The sequence below is a fragment of the Chrysemys picta genome, chromosome 8, assembly GCF_011386835.1.
Source record: "Chrysemys picta bellii isolate R12L10 chromosome 8, ASM1138683v2, whole genome shotgun sequence".
Lineage (NCBI taxonomy): Eukaryota > Metazoa > Chordata > Testudines > Emydidae > Chrysemys > Chrysemys picta.
In genome coordinates, this window is record NC_088798.1 from 75666481 (window position 1) to 75686909 (window position 20429).

General features: G+C 43.4%; 1 protein-coding gene across 4 annotated transcripts in view; it reads left to right on the forward strand.

Moving 5' to 3' along the window:
• DNAJC18 (DnaJ heat shock protein family (Hsp40) member C18) overlaps positions 1-20429 on the forward strand; it is a 47698-nt gene that overhangs the window by 8982 nt on the left and 18287 nt on the right. For 2 of the 4 annotated variants that reach the window (XM_065555873.1, XM_024107098.3), the window contains exons 3-7: positions 1312-1457; positions 3165-3350; positions 10046-10158; positions 11698-11807; positions 16034-16206. In XM_065555873.1, the coding sequence (XP_065411945.1) occupies positions 1312-1457; positions 3165-3350; positions 10046-10158; positions 11698-11807; positions 16034-16206 (728 nt within the window). Of the gene's footprint in view, positions 1-1311; positions 1458-3164; positions 3351-10045; positions 10159-11697; positions 11808-16033; positions 16207-16592; positions 16744-20429 lie in introns of those variants that run through there. The other 2 variants (XM_065555872.1, XM_024107099.3) reach the window with 2 other exon arrangements.

Genomic DNA, 20429 nt, shown 5'->3' on the forward strand with positions numbered 1-20429 from the left:
TCTAAGACTTGAAATTCTAAGTATCAGCCCAAACTTACTTTTCCAGCTGAAACAGACTCCCTGAGAAGAAGGATTTGATGAAAATAAGCATAACTGTGTGTTTAAATTTAGGCCTTGTTCTTACAGTGACCTCTGCATGGGCAAGACCCCTGTTTCTGTTGACTTCAGCGGGGCACTGTGTGGATGTGTGTGTCCACTGTGTGCAATGCTTCACAGGACTGGGGCCCTGCTCATGAAAATGAGGCATGACTGAGGCAAAGGATAGTATAGCTGAGTATTGTTCACACACACACACACACACACACACACACACACACACACACCCGCATTGTCAGTGCATCTCAGTTTTAGCCCTTCTAGCACTGAGCTGCTTGAGTAGAGACTGAGGAAGGATGGCTCAGTGGTGAGAGCACTAGTCTGGGTTGTGGGAGACCTGGGTTCAGGTCCTGCTCTGCCACAAACATCCCGTGTAACACGGGGCCAAGTCACTTAGTCTCTCTGTGCCTCAGTTCTCAATCTGTAAAATGGAAATAATAGTGCTTCCCTACCTCACAGAGGTGGTGTGAGCATAAGTGCATTAAAGATTATGAGGTGCTCAGGTACAACATGGATGGGGGCTATATAAGTATCTGAGATAGGTAGACAAACATTGTGGTTTGCACAAATAGAGATGACAATGGGGGACCCATCAAGCTCCTTTTCACTTGTTGATCAATGTTGTCTTCTCAGGTGAAAGTAATTTAAATAAGCTCTTCTACTGCAAATGATACATATGCCTGGTTTGCTATTCTATATGAAATGAACCTGGTGCTGTCCAGTTCCTGCTGGCCAGGTGTTCAGGTTCCGAAGTTATGTGCATGGTACAAACGGGCACACTAATGGCTTTCTTACCAGGGCAGGCAAGAGATGGATGAACATGGAGACCAAATTACACACCAGCTCTTTAGATCTCTCCTTTCAGTTGAGGGTTGAGCTGGATTGGTGGGGAAGCTTGTGTTACCTCTGCCTTTGTTGTAACTGCTTTGTGGCTAAACAGATGACTTCAGTTTCTAGGATGCACAACCTGGCACCTTTCTTCAGCACTTACATTTTTACTAAGTGAATTTTAAGTGATACACATGACCCCATCCCTTAGACAGAACTCTGATTCCTCATGCATCTTAGCAACATACAGTTTCTCTCTGCTGCTGCTTTTTCCTCACCTATGTTAAGTGCTGTCTATTTGGTTCTTTGTAAAATTTTCTCTCAACTGTATTGTAGGAAGAGGCATGCAGATAATAATAATAAAAAAAATTTTTTGTCTCTTTTCAGAATAAAGAAGTGTAGCAATTATTATGAAATTTTGGGAGTTGAGAGAGATGCCAATGAGGAGGATTTGAAGAAAGCTTATCGAAAACTGGCCCTTAAATTTCACCCTGACAAGAACTGTGCTCCTGGAGCAACAGAAGCTTTTAAAGGTATGTGAGATGAAGTACGGTTTATTTTAAAAAGAATTTTCCAGCAAGGCTTGCTTCAGACTTTGGCAATGCACCCTGGCTGAAGACTTCATAGAAACACAGGCAGCTTATAATTTTCATAGGCGATGATAGGATGCATACAGTTTTCTTCATAAAATCCCACAGTTGCCTGACAAAGAGTTGTCTTTGTTAGGAGGAGTTTCAAAGTACAGACCTCTGTGAGAAACAGGATAGTAGTAAAATGAAAAGGCAGACAATTCCCTTTGAAGTTTCACAGTGGTGTTTAAGCAGTATTGTTTGTAACGAATAGCCGTCCATTTGATCAACAGTTTCCCTGGTTGTCTAATCACCTATTGTTCTGTATGTGGCCATGGAGGGGATGGACAAGTCCTGTTCCTCCCCAGCCTGGGAGAGACTTGCAGCGAGGAGCCCCCCAGCAGGGGTGCTCCCAGAGCAGCATGGGGGGATCAGATTTCACGGGGAAGGGCTTATTTTACCATCTATGACATGTTTTTCACGGCCGTGAAATTGGTAGGGCTCTAATTATGAGTTAAAAATCATGAAAACATTGAAAGTTTTTGAGTGTATTATTCTGATTCTTTGAATTTTATACTAAGATTATATTATCTGTATCAACAATCTCAGTTTCTTTAGAAGTCTTTAGACTTTAAATCTGTTATACGTTCTCTTTTTTATCTTCAAACTATGGCCAGGACTATCTTAACACAGAGCTTGGCAAAGCCTTGCTTTCAGTTAGCCAGTATTAAGATAGAGAAGACATGAATGTTGTGATCGAGCCCTATTCTTGATAGTCTCTCAGGTGACTGGTGGAACTCCCCTAGCTCAAAACTGTGCCTTTGAATGGGGTTGCCAGCAAGTGGGCATTTGTAAGATAATGGCCATCCCTCACCTCACCCTCCGTTCCTTTCTTTCCTCTGGTGCATGAGATCACTCTAACCCTGCTGCCATTCTCACTTTGCCGTCTGTGGTATGCTGTACATGCAATTGCACTTGTTTAACTAAGGCCTTGTCTTCACTAGGAAAAAAGATATATTTTTAACCCATGCTAAGCTAACCTTTGTTACAAGTCTAGTGAAGACAAGGCAGTTGTAACCTTTCAGCTGATTGAGGTAAATCCTAGGAGGAGCATAGTGTTTATCTTGTCCAACTCGTAGGAATGTAACACAAGTTAACTTAACACAAAGTTAAAAGTACACATCCTACAGGAAGGATGCAATGTCATGTAATTAACCATATGGTGTGTGGACACACACTCTGTCTAAAGCCTACCATGTCACTAACTGGTTTCAGACTTGGTAAAAAGCTGTATTGTCACTCTGCCCTTTAACAGATTTCCAGAATAGTCTCTTCCCCAGTTTTCTGAGTATTTTCAACCCTTCAGTATGCTACAGGAGATGTTTTAACTTCCTGCTTCTATCCAAGATGAGTGAGCAGCTTTCATCAGTGCTAATACCAGTATCCATAAGAATAACTGAAAGGAGCACTCACTTTGCTTTACGAATAACACCTCCAATGGACATCGAGTCTCTCTGTGCAGATGGTTGTGTGTTACACTTTGTCCAACAGAAAATGTGCCTCTATCAACTTGTTGCTACTCATCTTATAAAATTCAGCTTATGAAAGGCATATTGACTCGAAAAGATTGCATGAAGTAAATGTGTAATATTGCTCTCTCTTATTCTGCAGCAATAGGCAATGCTTTTGCCATTCTGAGCAACCCTGAAAAACGAATACGATATGATCAATTTGGGGATGAGCAAGAGACTTTCAGCACTCCCCGGGCTAGGAATTATGATTATTACAGGGAATTTGAAGCAGACATCACACCAGAAGAAATATTCAACATGTTTTTTGGTGGGCACTTCCCTACAGGTCAGTGTTCTGTCTATAGTGTCTTTGAAGTGTAAAGAGTTGGAAAGTTAGCTTTATTTGATACTGCTCAAGAACCTAAGGCCATGTCTACACTACACAGCTAACTCGACATAGACAGCTTACATCAACCTTACTGTGGAGGTTTATGCACTGCAATGTTCCTCCCGCCGATTTAACTCTCTTGCTACGCTGACATAATAAAACCATCACGACATTAGCTTCACAAATGTTATGCAGAGCACAGCAGGCTGCTATGACCATGGCAATTTTTCTTCATTCGGGTCTAACCTGCCAAAAAAACAGCACCAATGACCCTTTAATCGGCCAAATGCACATTCAACAGTCATTCTGCACCTGCTGAACCTGTTGTTGAAGTGCTTCTTGCTGCAGTCAAGGTTTCTGGTGTATGGCTTCATAAGTTATGGGAGCAAGGGGTTGGCTGGGTCTCCAAGGATCACTATTGGCATTTCCACATCCCCAGTTAGAATCTTCTGGTCTGGAAAGAAACTCCCTGCTTGCAGCTTTCTGTACAGGCCAATGTTCCTGAAGATAAATGCGTCATGCACCTTCCCTGACCACCATGCGTTGATGTTGGTGAAATGATTCATCACAGTATGCAGTACCATAGAAGAGTAGCTCTTTCTGTTGTTGTACTCCATTGCAAGGTGATCTGGGGCCAAAATGGGGATATGCATGCCATCTATCACCCTGCCACAGTTAGGGAATCCATTGCCGCAAAGCCATCCACTATTTCCCGCACGTTGCCAAGAGTCGCAGACAGTTTTAGCAGGAGGCGATTAATGGCCCTGCACACTTGTATCACTACAACCCCCCTGGTAGACTTCTGTTTCGCAACTGATTGGTAGCAGTGTGGAGTTGCCAGCTTCCCCACTGTTAGGGCAGCTCTCATTTTGGTGGTCTTGTGCCAGAGGGCGGGGCGAGCTCCGCACACAGTTGCAGGAAAGTGGCTTTGCACATCCGAAAGTTCTGCAGCCACTGCTCATCATCCCATGCCTGCATAACGATGCAATCCCACCACTCAGTGCTTATTTCCTATGCCCAGAACTGACGGTCCACTGTGTGCAGCTGCTCTCTGAATGCCAACATCAATCTTGAATTGTTTCTTTCCATGTCACGCAGCAGGGCAGACACCACGGTGTCATCAGATTCGCAGCTCATGAAATACTGCAGTATCAGCCACGTTGTGTTCATAATGCTCATCACAATACTGGAGAGCAGTCCAGGATCCATGCTTTCAGACAGAGATGATGGGCAGGAAGTTTACAGGGGCTGTTGAAAGGTGATGCCAAACGTAGTAGGAAGCCCATAGAATGATGGGACGGAGAAAACTGCACCATGGGCCACTGAGTCCAGCCCCATGATGCACTGCGATCCCTCCCAGAACACCTGGCGGCAGATGGTGGTGAGTTGCACAGTGGGATAACTACCCATAGTGCACTGCTCTCTCTGTCAATGCAAGAGCACTAACTGGACGTCACAAGGAGCATTATGTGGATGTGCAAAAGTGGTTTAATTACAGTAGTGGATGATTGTCAACATAACTTAAGCTGACTTAACTTTGTAGTGTAGACGTAACCTAACTGTACTTTTCAGAATAGTAAAACCCAATAATTCCTTGGGAATTTTGAAATTCCCCTTCCTGTTTGCTCGGTGATGCATACAATGGTCTCAGCTCATCTTTCCAGGTGACCATGCTTGCTCCACGCACCAGGCGATCCCCCGCTTGGAGCAGTGCTGAGCTGCTGGACCTCATGAGCATTTGGGGAGAGGAGGCTGTCCAGTCCCAGCTGCGCTGCAGCTGTAGGAATTACGATACCTACAGTCAGATTTCATGACAGAAAGGGGCCGTGACCGGGACACACTCTAGGGCAGATCAAAGTGAAGGAGCTGCAGAGCACCTACTACAAGGCATGGGAGGCAAACCACTGCTCCGGTGCTGCGCCCACGAGCTGCCAGTTCCTCAAAGAGCTGGACGCGATATTCGGTGGCGACCCCACCTCCACTGTGAAGACCTCTGTGGATACTTCAGTGGCTCATGTGCCAGTCAAAAGTGCACCGAGCCAAGAGGAGGAAATCTTGGACAAGGATGTGGGGGAGGAGTCCCAGAGGCAGAGGATGACTTGGAGGCCAGAGATGCTTGCAGCCAGGAGCTCTTTTCTACCCCGAAGGAGGCAAACAAGTCATAGCTGTCGGAGATTGGCAAAGCACAAACAGGAGAGGAAGCCCCTGGTAAGTGGCTTTGATTTGGGAATCACTGAAGCGAGTTGTTGTGAGCAGGAGGGTTGCAGAAAGCAGGCGTGTGTCTGTGTGATGTGTGTACCACCACATGCCTAGTCTAAGTGATGGAACAGGGTGTTGATTGACTCCTTCACTTCACGGGAATCTGCCTCAGAGATCTCCAGGAAACGCTCATGAAGATACTGGGCAATCCGCTGCTGCAGGTTCTTTGGGAGAGCTGCTTTGTTTCTTGCCCCATTAAGGGTACCTTTCCCACGCCACTCTGCCGTCACTGGGAGGGACCATTGCTGCACACAGGCAAGCCGCATAAGGGCCAGGGCGGAAGCCACAGTCTTGGAGAAGACCCTCCTTTGATTCCCTGCTCACCCTCAGCAGCGAGATATCTTCCATAATGAACACAGCCTGTGGAAAATGTGGGGACAGTAATGATTGTAAGGTCCCCCCTCCGCTGCGGGCTGTCCCCAAGAGCCACATGCCCAGTCTACAGTACGGTCCTGGAACACTGATTTCCCCTACCCCTGAGGTTACTCACCATTTTGGGGGTCTTGTGTCTCGTGTGCTTGCCTGGCGTCAGCCAGTTAGTGACAGGTATGTGAATAGTGGTTGTGTTTTAAGTCACTGAATCAGTGGTCTGTGTGTTGCAAACAATACTGCTTTCTGTAAAATGTTACATTTTGGCTTCACAGATATGACCTTGGGAGCCCAGGCTCCCTCTTTGTTATCGTCAGCTGAACGGCTGCGCAGAATTAGGAAGTGGCCTCAAAGAACTAAAGAGGATTTTCTGTGTGATGTCTTGATGCACTCTGCGACTGAAAAACAAGTATTGAAGGAGTGGTGGGACAGCGAGAAGGGGGACTGAAAGGAGAATGTGGCGCGCCAGAACGAAGCCATGAAGCTCTTAAAGGTTATGGAGCGTCTAGGTGGTCTGGTGCCAGCATTGGAATGTGCGTGCCATCTATCGCCCCTCTGCAGTTAGGGAAGCCCATTTGTGCAAAGCCATCCACAATGTCATGCATGTTGCCTGGAATCTTGGTCTTTTGGAGCAGGATGCCATTAATGGCTCTGCACACTTCTGTCAACACAAGTCCAACGGCCAACTTTCCCACTCCAAACTGGTTAGCGACCGATCGGTAACAGTCTGGAGTAGCCAGCTTCCACAGTGCAATCGCCACACACTTCTCCAATGGCAGGGCAGCTCTCATTCTCATGGCCTTGCGCTGCAGGGCTGGGGCGAGCTCATCACACAGTCCCAAGAATGTGGCTTTCCTCATTCAAAAGTTCTGCAACCACTGCTCATCATCCCAGACGTGCACTGATGATGTGATCCGACCACTCAGTGCTTGTTTCCCGAGCCCCAAACCAACGTTCTGCTGTAGTCAGCACCTCTGTGAATGCCACGAACAATCTCGTGTCATAGCTAGTACGCGTGGAGAGATCAGTGTTGAACTCCTCTTGCCTTTGTAGTTTAAGGAATAACTCCACTCCACTCCACTCATGACGTTTTAGTGAGAGCAAGCAGCATATTGGTCAACAGTATGGGATCCATTCCTGCATGCAGTACACAAACCATTGAAAGATGGTGCCAAATGCGGACAGAAGCACAGGGATTGCTGGGATGTGAAGCAGTGCATCACGGGGCATTGGGATAGGACCCAGGATGCCCCATGACCCCTCCACCTTCCCACAACTCCTAGCGGCAGAAGAGGAAGAGATGCTCTGTGGGATAGCTGCTCAGAGTGCACCGCTCCAAATACCGATGCAAGTGCCACAAGTGTGAACACGCTATTGCGCAGGCAGCTGACAGTGTGAACACACAACAGCAGTTTCCCTTCAGCCCTCTTTGTGCGGTGATGTAACTGCCGGCGCTGTAACTCTGCCAGTGTAGCAATACCCTGAGTATATGCAGATGTGCCATGACAGCTGCTGTGATATACTGCATGACCAGCCGTGATGTGTTCATAACAGTGACCACAACAGTAGAAAGCAGTGCAGGCTCTGGGCGCACAGTAAACAGGGGCCATTGAAAAACACCACAAAACACAATTGGAAGCCCACGGAATGGTGGGACGGGAAAAAATGAGTGGGGACATTGAGCCCACACCCAGGATGCACTGCGATCCACTCCGCCATTCCACAACTCCTAGCTGCAGAAGATAGCGAGTAGCATAGTAGGATAGTTACCCATAGAGCACTGCTATCACTTTTGATGCTAAAGCACCAACTATGGATGTGCTCCACCAACAAAAGGAGCATTGTGTGAACATGCACAAGCGATGTAATTATACCAGTTTTTGATCACTGGCGTAACTTGCATCAAAAAAACCTCTGTAGTGTAAACAAGGCCTAAGTGAGGGTGTTACAGATTTTGTGGCAAAGAAAAATAAGGGAGCACAGGGATTTGCATTACAACTCCCTATTAAAACTAAATAGCTATGACTTTAGAACACTTTTTTCTTCCTATTTGCTATATGACTAAACATCTTCCTTGCAATTCTTTTGCAAAGCAGAAATTGTGTATGCTTTGCCTACTTCCAAGCTTAAACAAAGCTTAAAACTGTTTTGATATTCAAACCAAATCATAACTTCCTCCAAAAAAACTTTTGAGATGAACTTTTTATACTTTTTCCTAGCTCAAAGGTTATTTTTCTCTTTAATTGAGGAAAATCAATTCAACTGTTTTGGTGCACATGAACAAATCCCATATGCACCAAAACATTTGTAATCTGCAGCATAGGCTTTTGGGGAATTGGAGTTGAAAACCTTTGGAGATGAGCAAAACTACAACTCCACACCTAACTTTTTCTTATGCTGATAGGGTATTCTGCGTGACGATCCTGAGATCCTTGAACTTGCTCCCTCCACTTTGTCTGAAATATTATGAACTTGATGACCTGTGCATGCTACAAAAGCCACTTATTTAATTGGGTTTTGGAGAGATGGAAGATATGGACTCAGAGGCATTAGGGGGTGGAAAGGAATATTTCTGTTCCTTTCCATTTGCTGGCCAACTGAGCCCTGGTCTATACTTAAAAATTTAGATCAATCCCTGAGTGCCGTAGTTAAGCTGACCATACTTCCAGCGTGATGCGGCGAGGTTGACGAAATAATTCTTCTGTCAACCTAGCCGCTGCTGCCTCAGGGAGGCAGATTACCAGCACTGACAGAAAGACCACTTCCGCTGATATAGGAAGTGTCTACGCTACGGTGCTACCGTGGCATAACTGTAGCACTGCAACTGTGCCGCTGTAGTGCCCAGAGTGTAGACATGCCCTCAGTTAATTTGTTACTGTTTGTTTAATGCTGCAAGTAGGTGAGCTTATGGTACCAATGGGATTTTTTTAATGCTGCTGGATGATCATTATGGTGTTGCAAGTAATTGGCCTCGAGCTTTGTGTATGGGCATTTTGATATTTAGACTTTAATAAATGAAAGTCAAGAATTTATTTTAAGTTCAGTTTCTTGTAACAATGTTATCCTGCGCATGTTTGTAAAGTGCTTTGAGAACCTTGGATAAAGGATGTTATAGAAGTGTAAAGTTATATTAATTTCATGCAGGCTTAAAGATGGAGTCGTATTTCTGTGATCCTGATTAGGACAAACATTTTTAATTTGGAGCCTCTACTACAAAAGAGTCCTGAATTAAAAAGGAAAGAGCATAGCTATTCCGGTGTTCATGTAATGTAAAATCCGTAGCTTTAAAAATTGGTAGAGCTTTTTAACAGCATCATTCTGATCAAAATAGCTTGTGCTTCTTTCTTCCTCCATCTTAGAAGTTCTAAAATAAATCCGCTATATACTGCGTCTCTCTTTAGCCTACAAGAAAAGGAAATCCTGAATTGTATTCTTTATCAAGTAGGTACTTCTCCTTAATCTCTTCTCTCATTACAAAATCTTTAATGAGGCAATAAAGAGCTCAAAGAAAGAGAACAGAAATGAGTACAGCAGGGCAAATTTAGTAATTAAGAGCAGCCTAATTTATGGACTGAATGATAAAGCCTATTACTTATATTTAGAGCCTCAGGTTCCCATGCAAAATAGTCTCTCAAGAGGACATGTTAAAACTCATGTGACAGCACGAGTTGCAGTATAAAAACCCCAATGGGTCTCTGTTTTGGTTTTTAGAAAATTAATTGAGATTGTGTTGCACCAAGTTTTGCTTTGCCTTTTGTTGTTGTTGTTTTTCTTAAACATTCCCTTTTTCTTGGCACACCAATGCCCCAACATGCTGCATGACAGCTAGCTCCCATGTGCTGTTTTGGAATTTCAATTCTGAGGTGTATTATTTGAAGTTTATAACCTGGCCTCTCATGACTATGCCTGGTAACTCAGACCATTTACTGTAAGGTGGGATAGCCAGCTAGAATTTCTGAGGAATAATAGATGCCTGCAATTGAATGAAAATGGCTAGTTCACCTCTTTGGGGTTTTTTAATACAGGAAATATTCATATGTTTTCAAATGTAACACCAGACACCCACTATTATCGGCGGCGACACCGAAATGAGAGAGCCTGGACGCAGGACAAAGAGGAGGAAGAGAACAGGCCTCAGGTACCGTGGGAGGAAGCTGTTAGCTTTAAATATTGATCATGGCTATAGTGGGCGCATTTCAAGTTCATATGGGTTTCAGTAGTGTTCCCTATACAGTAGAACCTCAGAGTTACAAACTGACCAGTCAACCACACACCTCATTTGGAACCAGAAATATGCAATCAGGCAGCAGCAGAAACAAACAAACAAACAAAAAATACAGTACACTTCTGTGTTAAATGTAAACTACCAACAAAAAACCTAAGGAAAAGTTTAAAAAAAAAATTGACAAGGTGAGGAAACTGTGCTTGTTTAATTTAAATTAAGATGGTTAAAAGCAGCATATTTCTTCTGCATAGTGAAATTTCAAAGCTGTATTAAGTCAATGTTCAGTTATAAACTTTTGAAAGAACAACCATAATGTTTTGTTCAGAGTTATGAACATTTCAGAGTTACAAACAACCCATTCCTGAGGTGTTTGTAACTCAGGTTCTACAGTTCTTAAAATGGGGAATACCTCTAGAACCAGTAATATTTTTACAATCAGAATGGACTTTTTATGTGGGACCACTGTACTTGTCTCTTTATTTGCTACTTCCAAAATGTATCTTATTGTGGGGGGGACTCAGAAAAGAGCTATGGTCTTTCATCAGTTGAAATGGATCAGTAGTGGCTGAAAATCATTACCATCCAGTGTCAGTTGTGTAGCCTAATGGGAAATATGTTTGTGGTGTGGACAGACAAGTGTTCATATCACATATGGTTGCAGTGAACATTCTTGTTGGTAATCTTGATACAGACACCAAGGACTGAATAGCTACAGACTGCTTTCTGCGCTTCCCCTTAAAAGCCAAAGTTGAGGCAGGTGGGCAGGACAGTGTAAAAGGAAACTTACGCTGTTACTGTCCGGGCTGTTAGTTTTATGGAGTAACAGAAGACTTTTGTCCCTAAAGCCATCACTGTTTCACTTGCACTAAATTCACTTACTTCGAAAAACATATTCAAACAAATAAAAAGAAAATACACATATCTAATTCCAAATTGCACTATGTATTGTTTATTAACCTGTAACATTCTTAAGAGTTTCAGTCCTTGGGTAGAAAATAAATAATGTTGTGGATTTGAGAAAAAAACATTGTAAATTTTAGAAACTACAGGGAACCTGTAGATGTAAACTGTATCCAAGCAGGCTGTTCCTTGACCTGCATTGCCTCCTGGCAGCACAGTGTGCACATGCTTTTTGAGGAGATAGTTATTTGACTTATAAATGGAATTGTGCATTAAAGAAACTTCACAAAACTTTGATTTGGAGAAAACTTGTTTATTTATTTATTTGAAATTTAAGTTATTAAAGTGTTTTTCTAATAGAGGTAATTTTGAAATTTAACTAGTTTGAAATTTAAATGTCACACTTCTTCTGTTAACTCAAGGGTAGTCTCTGTTCTTGTCTAACATCTGATGCGTTGTCTGCCTAGAGACCACTCCTGCCTTTTATGAGCTAGTGGGTCTTATTCCCATCTCTAACTTTTATCATCCACTAACTATGGTTGTCCATTTCAGAATACGTACTCTGCATTTATTCAGTTGCTGCCTGTTTTGGTGATCATAGTTTTGTCAGTTATAACTCAGCTGATGGCCACTAATCCACCATACAGCCTGTTCTACAAATCGTAAGTCCCAATTTTTAAAAAACTGTTTATCTGGTCTAGGTTACTTGGAGTGGGGAGGTAGAGGGATGTTGGACTTAATAGAGAATTCACTAACTTTTCCCATCCGGTCTCTGCAGAAAGCATTATCACTTTGTAATTAAGGGACTAGGGCTATTTCCATTTTATTTGTTGGTTTTCCTAGGCACTACCATAATACAAAACCATCAAGGAGCAAGGCTCCATTGTAACGGGCTATATACAGACAAGTAACAGTAGACAGTCCCTGCCCCAGAGTGCTCACCATCTGGTTTAAGACACTTTCATAGGGTGGTCTAGTATCATTTAGCACCTTCTAAGCGAGCAGGATCTGGAGCATTACAGAGCAACCTGGTTAGCCCTGAAAGGAGTGGGGAGTGCCTAGCATTGTTCTAATCAGGGCTTGGGGAAAACCCACTTGCCTGTTCATCCAGCGCAAGTAGAAATGCTGCCCAAGAGAGTAGGCCAATTTGGGCTGTAGAGCTGGTGGGGGATTTTCCTTGGGGGGAGAGTAGAGCCAACCAAGTACCACTAGTTCTTTTTTGGGGGGAAAGGAGGGGTAGCTAGGTGGAGCTGAGGAGCTGTAAGGCATGAGACCTCCTGTGTGCTCAGGATGGCAGTGACGGCAGCAGCAAAGGAACCTGCAAAGGTTCTGGGGTTGCGAAGGTATTGTTGATTTGAATGGTAGGAAGGATGTGCATGGTTGATTTATACACCAATGTAAATTCAATATCCATGGGCTTGGGGTTGTGAACTGGTGGGGTTCATGACGTGCAGGTGTTTTTCAGTTGGATGAATGGGTGTCAGGGAAACATTTCAGATCCTCCTTTCAATCCAAAGCAGTATTAGCTTGGTGTTCAATCCTTGCTGGATCAAAAGGCTTCTTATGACTGTGGAGGGATATTTAAGGGGAGTTGGAACAAGTAGGTGGGAAAGAAACCTGCAGTACTGAACGCTCAGCCCAAGGGGGTTCTGCTTTTTTAATCCGGAATAAAATGAGTTTGAGGGTTTAGGCATTTGCCTCTTTGCAGTTTTGTCATTTAAAAAGCAATTAGCTGTTTGCAACAAAATTCCCCGCTCCTTTTGGGGCATTGTCACACATAGTCTCCTCCTTCACTTGGGTCTTCTCAATGCTGAGAGTTGTTGGTCAGGTGACAATCTGGACCATGTATGAGAGGAGGGGCATAGCCACAAAGCGTTCGCTTCTGATGAAATCCAGTGTTTGAAAGGTCTGGGTTTGCCCCCTTTAAAGAACAGGGGGGCCATTTCAGATTTCAGTGAGGGGCAACTTCTTGCAGGAGTCCAGGGGCTGCTTTGGCCACTGGCAGCTCTTGGATTTTTTGAAGGATAAAAGGTAAAAATCAGTCTGTTTCATTTGTTGTGGTTATTTCCTATATTGTTGTTAATATTTTATATAGGCTTTCTACAACAAAATTACCAACAGAGGACAAACAGGAAATTTGTAAAGCTAAGCAATCTGTGCTAGGACCCAGTACCAAATAAAACCTAACTTTCAAGCTTATAAAGCAGCAAAGTTCAGACCATACAGAAGACAAATACAGTAAAATATTATTGATTGCAGATAGCTGTGCAGTCACAGCAGTTAACGCCTACAGCTGCTTGCCAGATATCTCTGGTTATGCAGGATCACCCGTCTTTGATTTTTAAAATATAAAAGCATTAAATTCAGTGCTAACACCATACTTTTTAAAACCTTCTTTTCATACCAGTACCTTCCTGGCTTAGTGCAAGGCTCCAACAACAACAACAAAAAACAAACCATCCATCTTAAGCCCTTGACAAAAAACGTATTTTGCTTTCATTTGAAAAATGTGACAGAAAAACATGAACTTCAATTGCTGTTTGACAAGATAACAGAAGTGAAGGTCTAATGATAAAATAACTGGAGGTGGAGGGAAGAAAACTTGAGGCTGTGCATTTGCATTGTGATCCATTTCTTGGCAAGCTCCGAGTGAGGAGTCAGCAGTCTGGCGTTTGTCATAAAAGGGAACACATATTGATTAAAGCACGTTTTAGGGGCTAGTGAAGTAGGAGTATGAATCCAGTCACTGCACTGCTGGAACAGAGGAAGCGCTGAGATCGAGGGGCTCCTTCAGAGAGAGATCACATGAATACAATAATCCTGGGCCACAAGGTGACTGTCAGGCTTGTTGTGGGTTGTATCTGCTCCCACCTCCTTAGCAGAGAGAGCTCTCCCTGTCAGTTCAGAGGTAACAGGCAGGATCAGGTTTCACCACAGCTCCCGTTTTGGGCGGCTTGCTCCCTATCCTGCTGCCTGTGGGGTGGAGTTTCCAGACTTTTCAGTGAATTTCTGGGGGGGTTTGCTGCCTGCCTTTCCCAGCACTCGTTCTCCTGTACCCCTTCAGCAGGACAGATGCCTGGCAGCCAGGATGCTCAGCATGCAGGAAGGCGTCCACCCCACAGGCTATGCCAGCAGAAGATGGCTCCTGCTCCAAGATACTGGCAAGCCTAGTGATCAGGAGTCCCGGAGGATGAGCTTAGGCTCTCCCCAGAGCGCTGCAGAAGGACAATAATGCCAAGGGGGAGCCACTGTGGGCAGGGCCGGCTCCAGGCACCAGCTTGCCAAACAGGTGCTTGGGGCAGCCACTCCGGAGAGGGGCGGCACGTCCAACTATTCGGCGGCAATTTGGCGGATGGTCTCTCACTCCTACTCGGAGCCAAGGACCTCCCGCCGAATTGCCACCGCAGATCGCGATCGCAGCTTTTTTTTTTTTTGCGCCGCTTGGGGCGGCAAAACCCCTGGAGCCAGCCCTGACTGTGGGAGGGCTTTGCTTTCTGCCTCTGCCTGCCCTCAGCTACATGCTTCCTTTATCTGCAGCTGGGGCTGAGGTGCTTCATGGGGGAAGGAGGAAATTACCCCTCCTAAATGGCACCCTATTGGGGGTAGCATAATTGGAACTCGCTGAGGTTGGGCTCGCATTCTGTCCTTTTTCATGGGGCGTTGTTTTTCAGACTGTTCCAAAATTCTTATCGCTGTTACCACAAGATGTCAGCCTGCATGTTTGGCAGACAGCAAGATACTCCCCCAGTGAGTCTTTTGAGTTGTGCCAATCCCAAGTAAAACACTCCCGGACGCTCCCAGAATAGGCAGTCCCTCCTGCTGCCTCCGTGCCCTTTGATCCAAGAGAGTCACACTTCAGCCCTGCACATAGGCACATATGCTCTGCCTCTAAACCTTATCTTTAGGAATTAAACTCCATTGTTCTTAATGCAGAGAATAAAACCCTCAGACCTTGTGAGAGAGGAAGAAAAGACGGTTTTTAATAAACCAAGAAGGAGGGGACAAACCGAACTGTGGAAGGAGGGAGAGGCATGTCAGATGGAGTGTGACCCTCCCTTCTTGGCTGCTTTCTCCTTATGCAAGGCAACAATTCTAAAGATGCAGAGAGAGGAGCCAAGAAGATTAGAAAGAAGAATGTGGTTTAAACCAGTGGAGAAGGCAGAGAGGCTAGCTCTGCATAGCTCCCCTGACTGCAGGGCAGTTTCAAACCATTAGAAGGAAGTGGAACCAGGATCATCCCTTATTCAGAATTCCACAGGATTCTATTATTTGCCCTGGGGTGTCTAAAAAATATTATGTGAGGCAGTGGAAATCTACGTGGAATGGGCTATATGACTACAGTCACATTGCACCCTCAGATATTTGGCCCTGTGCCCTAAATGCACCCTGAAGACTGCTGTCCTTTCAAGTTTGTCCAGTCATTTCCCACTGATGTTGACAGGAGGCTGCTGGAAAGTGCAGGCAAACAAACAAACAAAGAAAGCTGTGTTTGGGCCTTTTTATGTCTTAGAAGTGACTTGACCAAGTTACCAAGAACTCCCCAGAAAAATGCAGTCTCATTAATGCATACTGTACTTGAGTTTGGGCAGTATCAATTTTGAGGCTGCTCCCTTTAGATTCCATTTTTCATTTTAAATCTCTTTAGATATTGTGTCTTCATTGTGTTTTTCTAGCCAGTCATGTTTATTTTATCAGCTGTGTTAGGAAGGTGTAAGGTTGATTATGGAGCAGGGAGATGTGTAATTTCTTTAGCGAATGGTTGAGGGCGCTGTAGTTCTGCAATAGTTGCTGTGAAGAAGTTACAGGTATTTCCTGCTGGGAATATTAATATTCCTTGATATTTCTGAACTGCCTTAAAAACACACTTGTCTCTATGCTGTTTTCACAGGTCCATAGGCCATACCGTCCCTAGAGAAACACAAAACCTGCATGTGCCTTATTATGTTGATAAAAACTTTGAAAATAGTTATAAAGGAGCAGAACTTCAAGAGCTAGAGAAAACTGTTGAAAAGGATTATATAGATTATATCCAGACCAGCTGCTGGAAGGAGAAACAACAAAGTAAGTAATCTTTATTTGTAAGTGTGTAGGTACACATCACATAAAGTCAGAGCGTGGCTTTGCTTGAGAAGGTATTTCCATTATAAGTCCTAGGTTACGGGGATATATAACTTTCTAAACCATGAAGAACAGAGTTGCAGCCCATGTGGCATCCTCAGGGCCATACAGGTAGTGTGTGTGTGTGTGTATGTATGTGTGTGTGTGTGTGTGTATATATGTGTGTGTGTGGTAAATGTTTAGAACAGTGGTTCTCAGCCTAAATTAACTTTGACCTGGCTTTTGTCACCTGGTGAATTTGTTGTTGAAAGCTTGACACAGTTCACTTTGGCTGATTTTAAGAGATGAGTTTGAAGTGTTTTTCAACAGTGAACTTTTTTTTTTTCCAGGTGCTTTCTTTTACGCTTGAATAACTCAGGGTAGCAATGTTTTAAAAATGAAATCCGCCACATTTATTCATCTGATCTTTGACAGAGCCAGAAAATTTTTTGAAAATGGCATTCACATACCATGTTACTTTGTATCACATTTTAAAGAGACAGAGGCCAAAAGCATGTGCTTATTTGAATGTGCCACCTTTATTTGAGTCTGAGGTCAAGTTTTTTACCACAGTCAAGAATTTATTTTACTTTAAGAAAATGCAATGCAAAAAGTGACAATAAAATGTTGAGACTTTAAAATGCACAAAAGTTAGGAAATTCAAAATTATTATTTTCACATCAACCTTAATTTGGTCACATGGCACATATATATTAAAGCATAAACTTTAACACCATGTAGTATTTGTTAAGCACTAATATCTGAATTGATGCTGCATAGAACAAAGATACGGTCCTTGTCCCTTTCTTACATTTTAACAAAATATACACATACAAGGGGACCAAGTTATATTGGGAATCACAAGTTTGAATTTCCATAATTGAAATGACTAGACAAAGTGCATAGTAAACTGAAAAAAAAAAAATTATCATCTTATGTGTTTTAGTAATAGTAAGTAAACCACTTTCACATGGAAGTTTTTCTTTTTAAGTTGATAGTATCCCTATAAATCTCAACCTGAACATATTTTAACAAACATTTTTACTTTTGATTGATCTCCTGTTATGTCCAGCAATCAAATCAATATGGCACAAACATTGTAGAGTGCATGCCTTGTCCAAACAATATTTGCTGTATCAACAAAGAGGCAACAACAGTGTTGCCAACTCTGGTAATCTCATCACACGTTTCATAATATTTGGTGTTTTTAAAAGCCCCAGCTCCTGGATTCATGTGATTTATTTGAGAGACTCAGCTTTCCTTAAAATAAATAAATAAAAAAAATCTAGACGTTGTGACTGCAGAGGAAAATCTTGAAGGCCCAAAAACCAGAAATCAAGTTAAAAGAACCCAAGATGCATGTAAGTTTGTTTTTTGTTTTTGTTTTTCAAATATCATGATTTTGAGAGGCCCAACTCATGATTTTGAGAGGCCCAACTCATGATTTTTTGGGTACTTGTGGACATAGTACCAGCCTATAGATACAACATTGCTGTCTATGAACTTGAATACGATGATAATGGAGTCTCATGTCAATGTCTATGTACAAGGATTCAGCAAACACTGTAGGTGAACACGTATATGTGAGGCAGACCAATACAGGAACTGCAAACATGGTTACATATGAGACAGACAGGATTATCCTTGACCATTGCTTTTATTCCTTGCTTAGTGCTAGTCTTGTTTTTCACTTAAGGTATTAATGGGCCTTGCTTCAAAGCATATAACAGCGACATGACAAATCTGCTGCCACTTGGCTTTATTGTGGGCTCTTCCTTCCCACTTGCTCTGGTCAACTTGATATACTTTCAACTTTGACTTCAGTGTTTCTTTATATAATTTATACTGACTACCATGAGAACAGATGTCTTGCTTTAGGTGACCCTAAAACAGAGATTCTCAAACTGCAGTCCACCAGTGGTCCATGAACTCCATTCAGGTGGTCTGCAGATAGTTCCCTCTAAGGTGCGTGCCTAGGCAGTCGCACACAAGAGAATTAAGGGCCACCCACCTAATTAATGGAGCCGCGCAGGTGTGGCTCCACTAATTAGGTGCCTGGACCCTGGAGAAGACGTACATGTAAGGTGAGGTGGTGGCCTTGGGGGGACTAGGGGTAGGGGGCAGTGGGGTAAGAAGAGGGGCTGGGGGGAATTTGGGACGTGCAGGGCTGCGACAGCCAGAGAAAGAGGCGACTTTCCCCAGCTCCAGGGCTGCTGTTGCAGGGGAGAGACTCCCCTCCTTCCCAACCTGCCTTGGTGGGGGAGAGAGGGTACATCATCGCATTAGAAAGGTAAGACTACTGATATTAAAATATGAGTTGTGTGCTTTTATTTGTAGAAGAAAAGAATGTTTACTTTTTTTTATATAGTGCTTTTATACAAAGTACTTTACAATAGTTAGCTAACGGTACAAACAATATTTGGAAAGATCATTAAGTGGTTCTCCGAGACCCTCAGCAATCTTCAAGTGGTGCGCGAAAAAAAAAGTTTGAGAACCACTGCCCTAAAATATGGCCTTGGGTATTCTCAAGTTAGGGTGACCAGACAGCAAATGTGAAAAATTAGGACAGGGAGTGGGGGGTAATAGGAGCCTATATAAGAAAAAGACCCTAAAATCGGGACTGGTTACCCTATCTCAAGTCGGACATATGAATGAGATGCCTAGATTAAGGCAGCTGAGTTTTTATGAGCATGCTTTGAATGCCAGACATCCAACAACAATTAAAGATTTAAATATTGGGAATCCTGTCCAACCACTTGATCCTGCAAATAGACTGAAGACCACATGTATGGAACTGAACAAGTGTGCTAATGTGGCAGCACTACGTTGTCATCTCACAATCATATAGAAGCACTGTAAGCATGACTGCTTGATAGACTTTTAGCTTCGTGTTTATCTTGACATTCCTATTGTTCTATAGGTGGTGTGACAGCATTCCAAATGCAGGGCTGGCCTTGGCTATGCAGTAGGTAATTTCATTATCAAATGTGGCATTCTGTGAAATCATACACCTAAGGTAGCAAAACTTCTCCGTGGACTTGAGAGGAGCATTGTTGATCTTAACAGTTGGGTAGACATGCACATACCCCAGCACAAATTGGTACAGTACGTCAGTTTTCTTTAGGCTGATTGCGAAATCAAAATGATTGCATGAGCAAAGTGATCAGATATAAATTGAATGTCATCAACCGAGGGAGCAACCAGCACACAGTCATCAGCAATTAAAAGGTCTTTAAAAAGTATATCTGCCACTTTTGTGTGAGCACAGAAGCATTGCAGATTGAACAACTTCCCATCTGCATGGAACTGGATAAATACTCCTGTCAGTGTCATGAAATGCATCCATAAGCATACCCCAAAAAGGATGGAAAAGAATATGGGCGCCAGCACGCAACTTTCTTTGGTGGCATTGGTGACTAGAAAGGGTCCGGTATCATATTTCACAGTATGACCTGTTCAAGAATTTTCCCAGCAACAGAGTAGGGAAATGCCAGGGTCATTATCGCAATTTGCCCTATCACTTTTATGTTTATAGATGTAGATGAGGCTGGCAGCCTTGAGATCCTGTGGCACCAACTCTTGCTCCTAGATAATGTGGAAGAGCCATTTGAGGTGCTTTGCATAGTGGTAGCCACCGTGCTGGAATGTCGTCTGGTCCAGGTGCTTTCCCTTGTAACATCTGCTGTGGCTGTGGTGATCTCATGTAAGGTGGGGGTTATTGCTAGTTTTTCTTTCAAGAAATGTATAAGAGCATTAATTGCTTCCTCAAATGTTGGGAAGGGTGATTAAGAAGCAAACTGAAATGTTCTGTCCATCAGTCAAGTATTTCTTTTTTTGTCAGTTAAGAGTCAATTGCAGTGCAGTTTGCATACAGGGATTATCCTGTTGCACATGGTGCCATATACAACATGAACACCAGCAAAAAAGCTTTTGGTGTCTTTGCAGTCTGCTGCCAATTGTAACTCTGCAGCTTTCTTTTCTCATCACTGCTTCTGTCATTTGCCGAAGTCTGGTCTGAACCACCATTTTTGTTGTGTGGTATGCAGCCTTTCTAGCTGCTGAATCTTTGTCCTCTACATAGGCTTGATGAGTAGCATGCAGTGAGTTCAAGAGCCAACATACTTTGGGGTCCTTCTCAACAAACCAGTCCTGATATTTCCTCTTAATGAAGCAGAGAACTTCAGCAG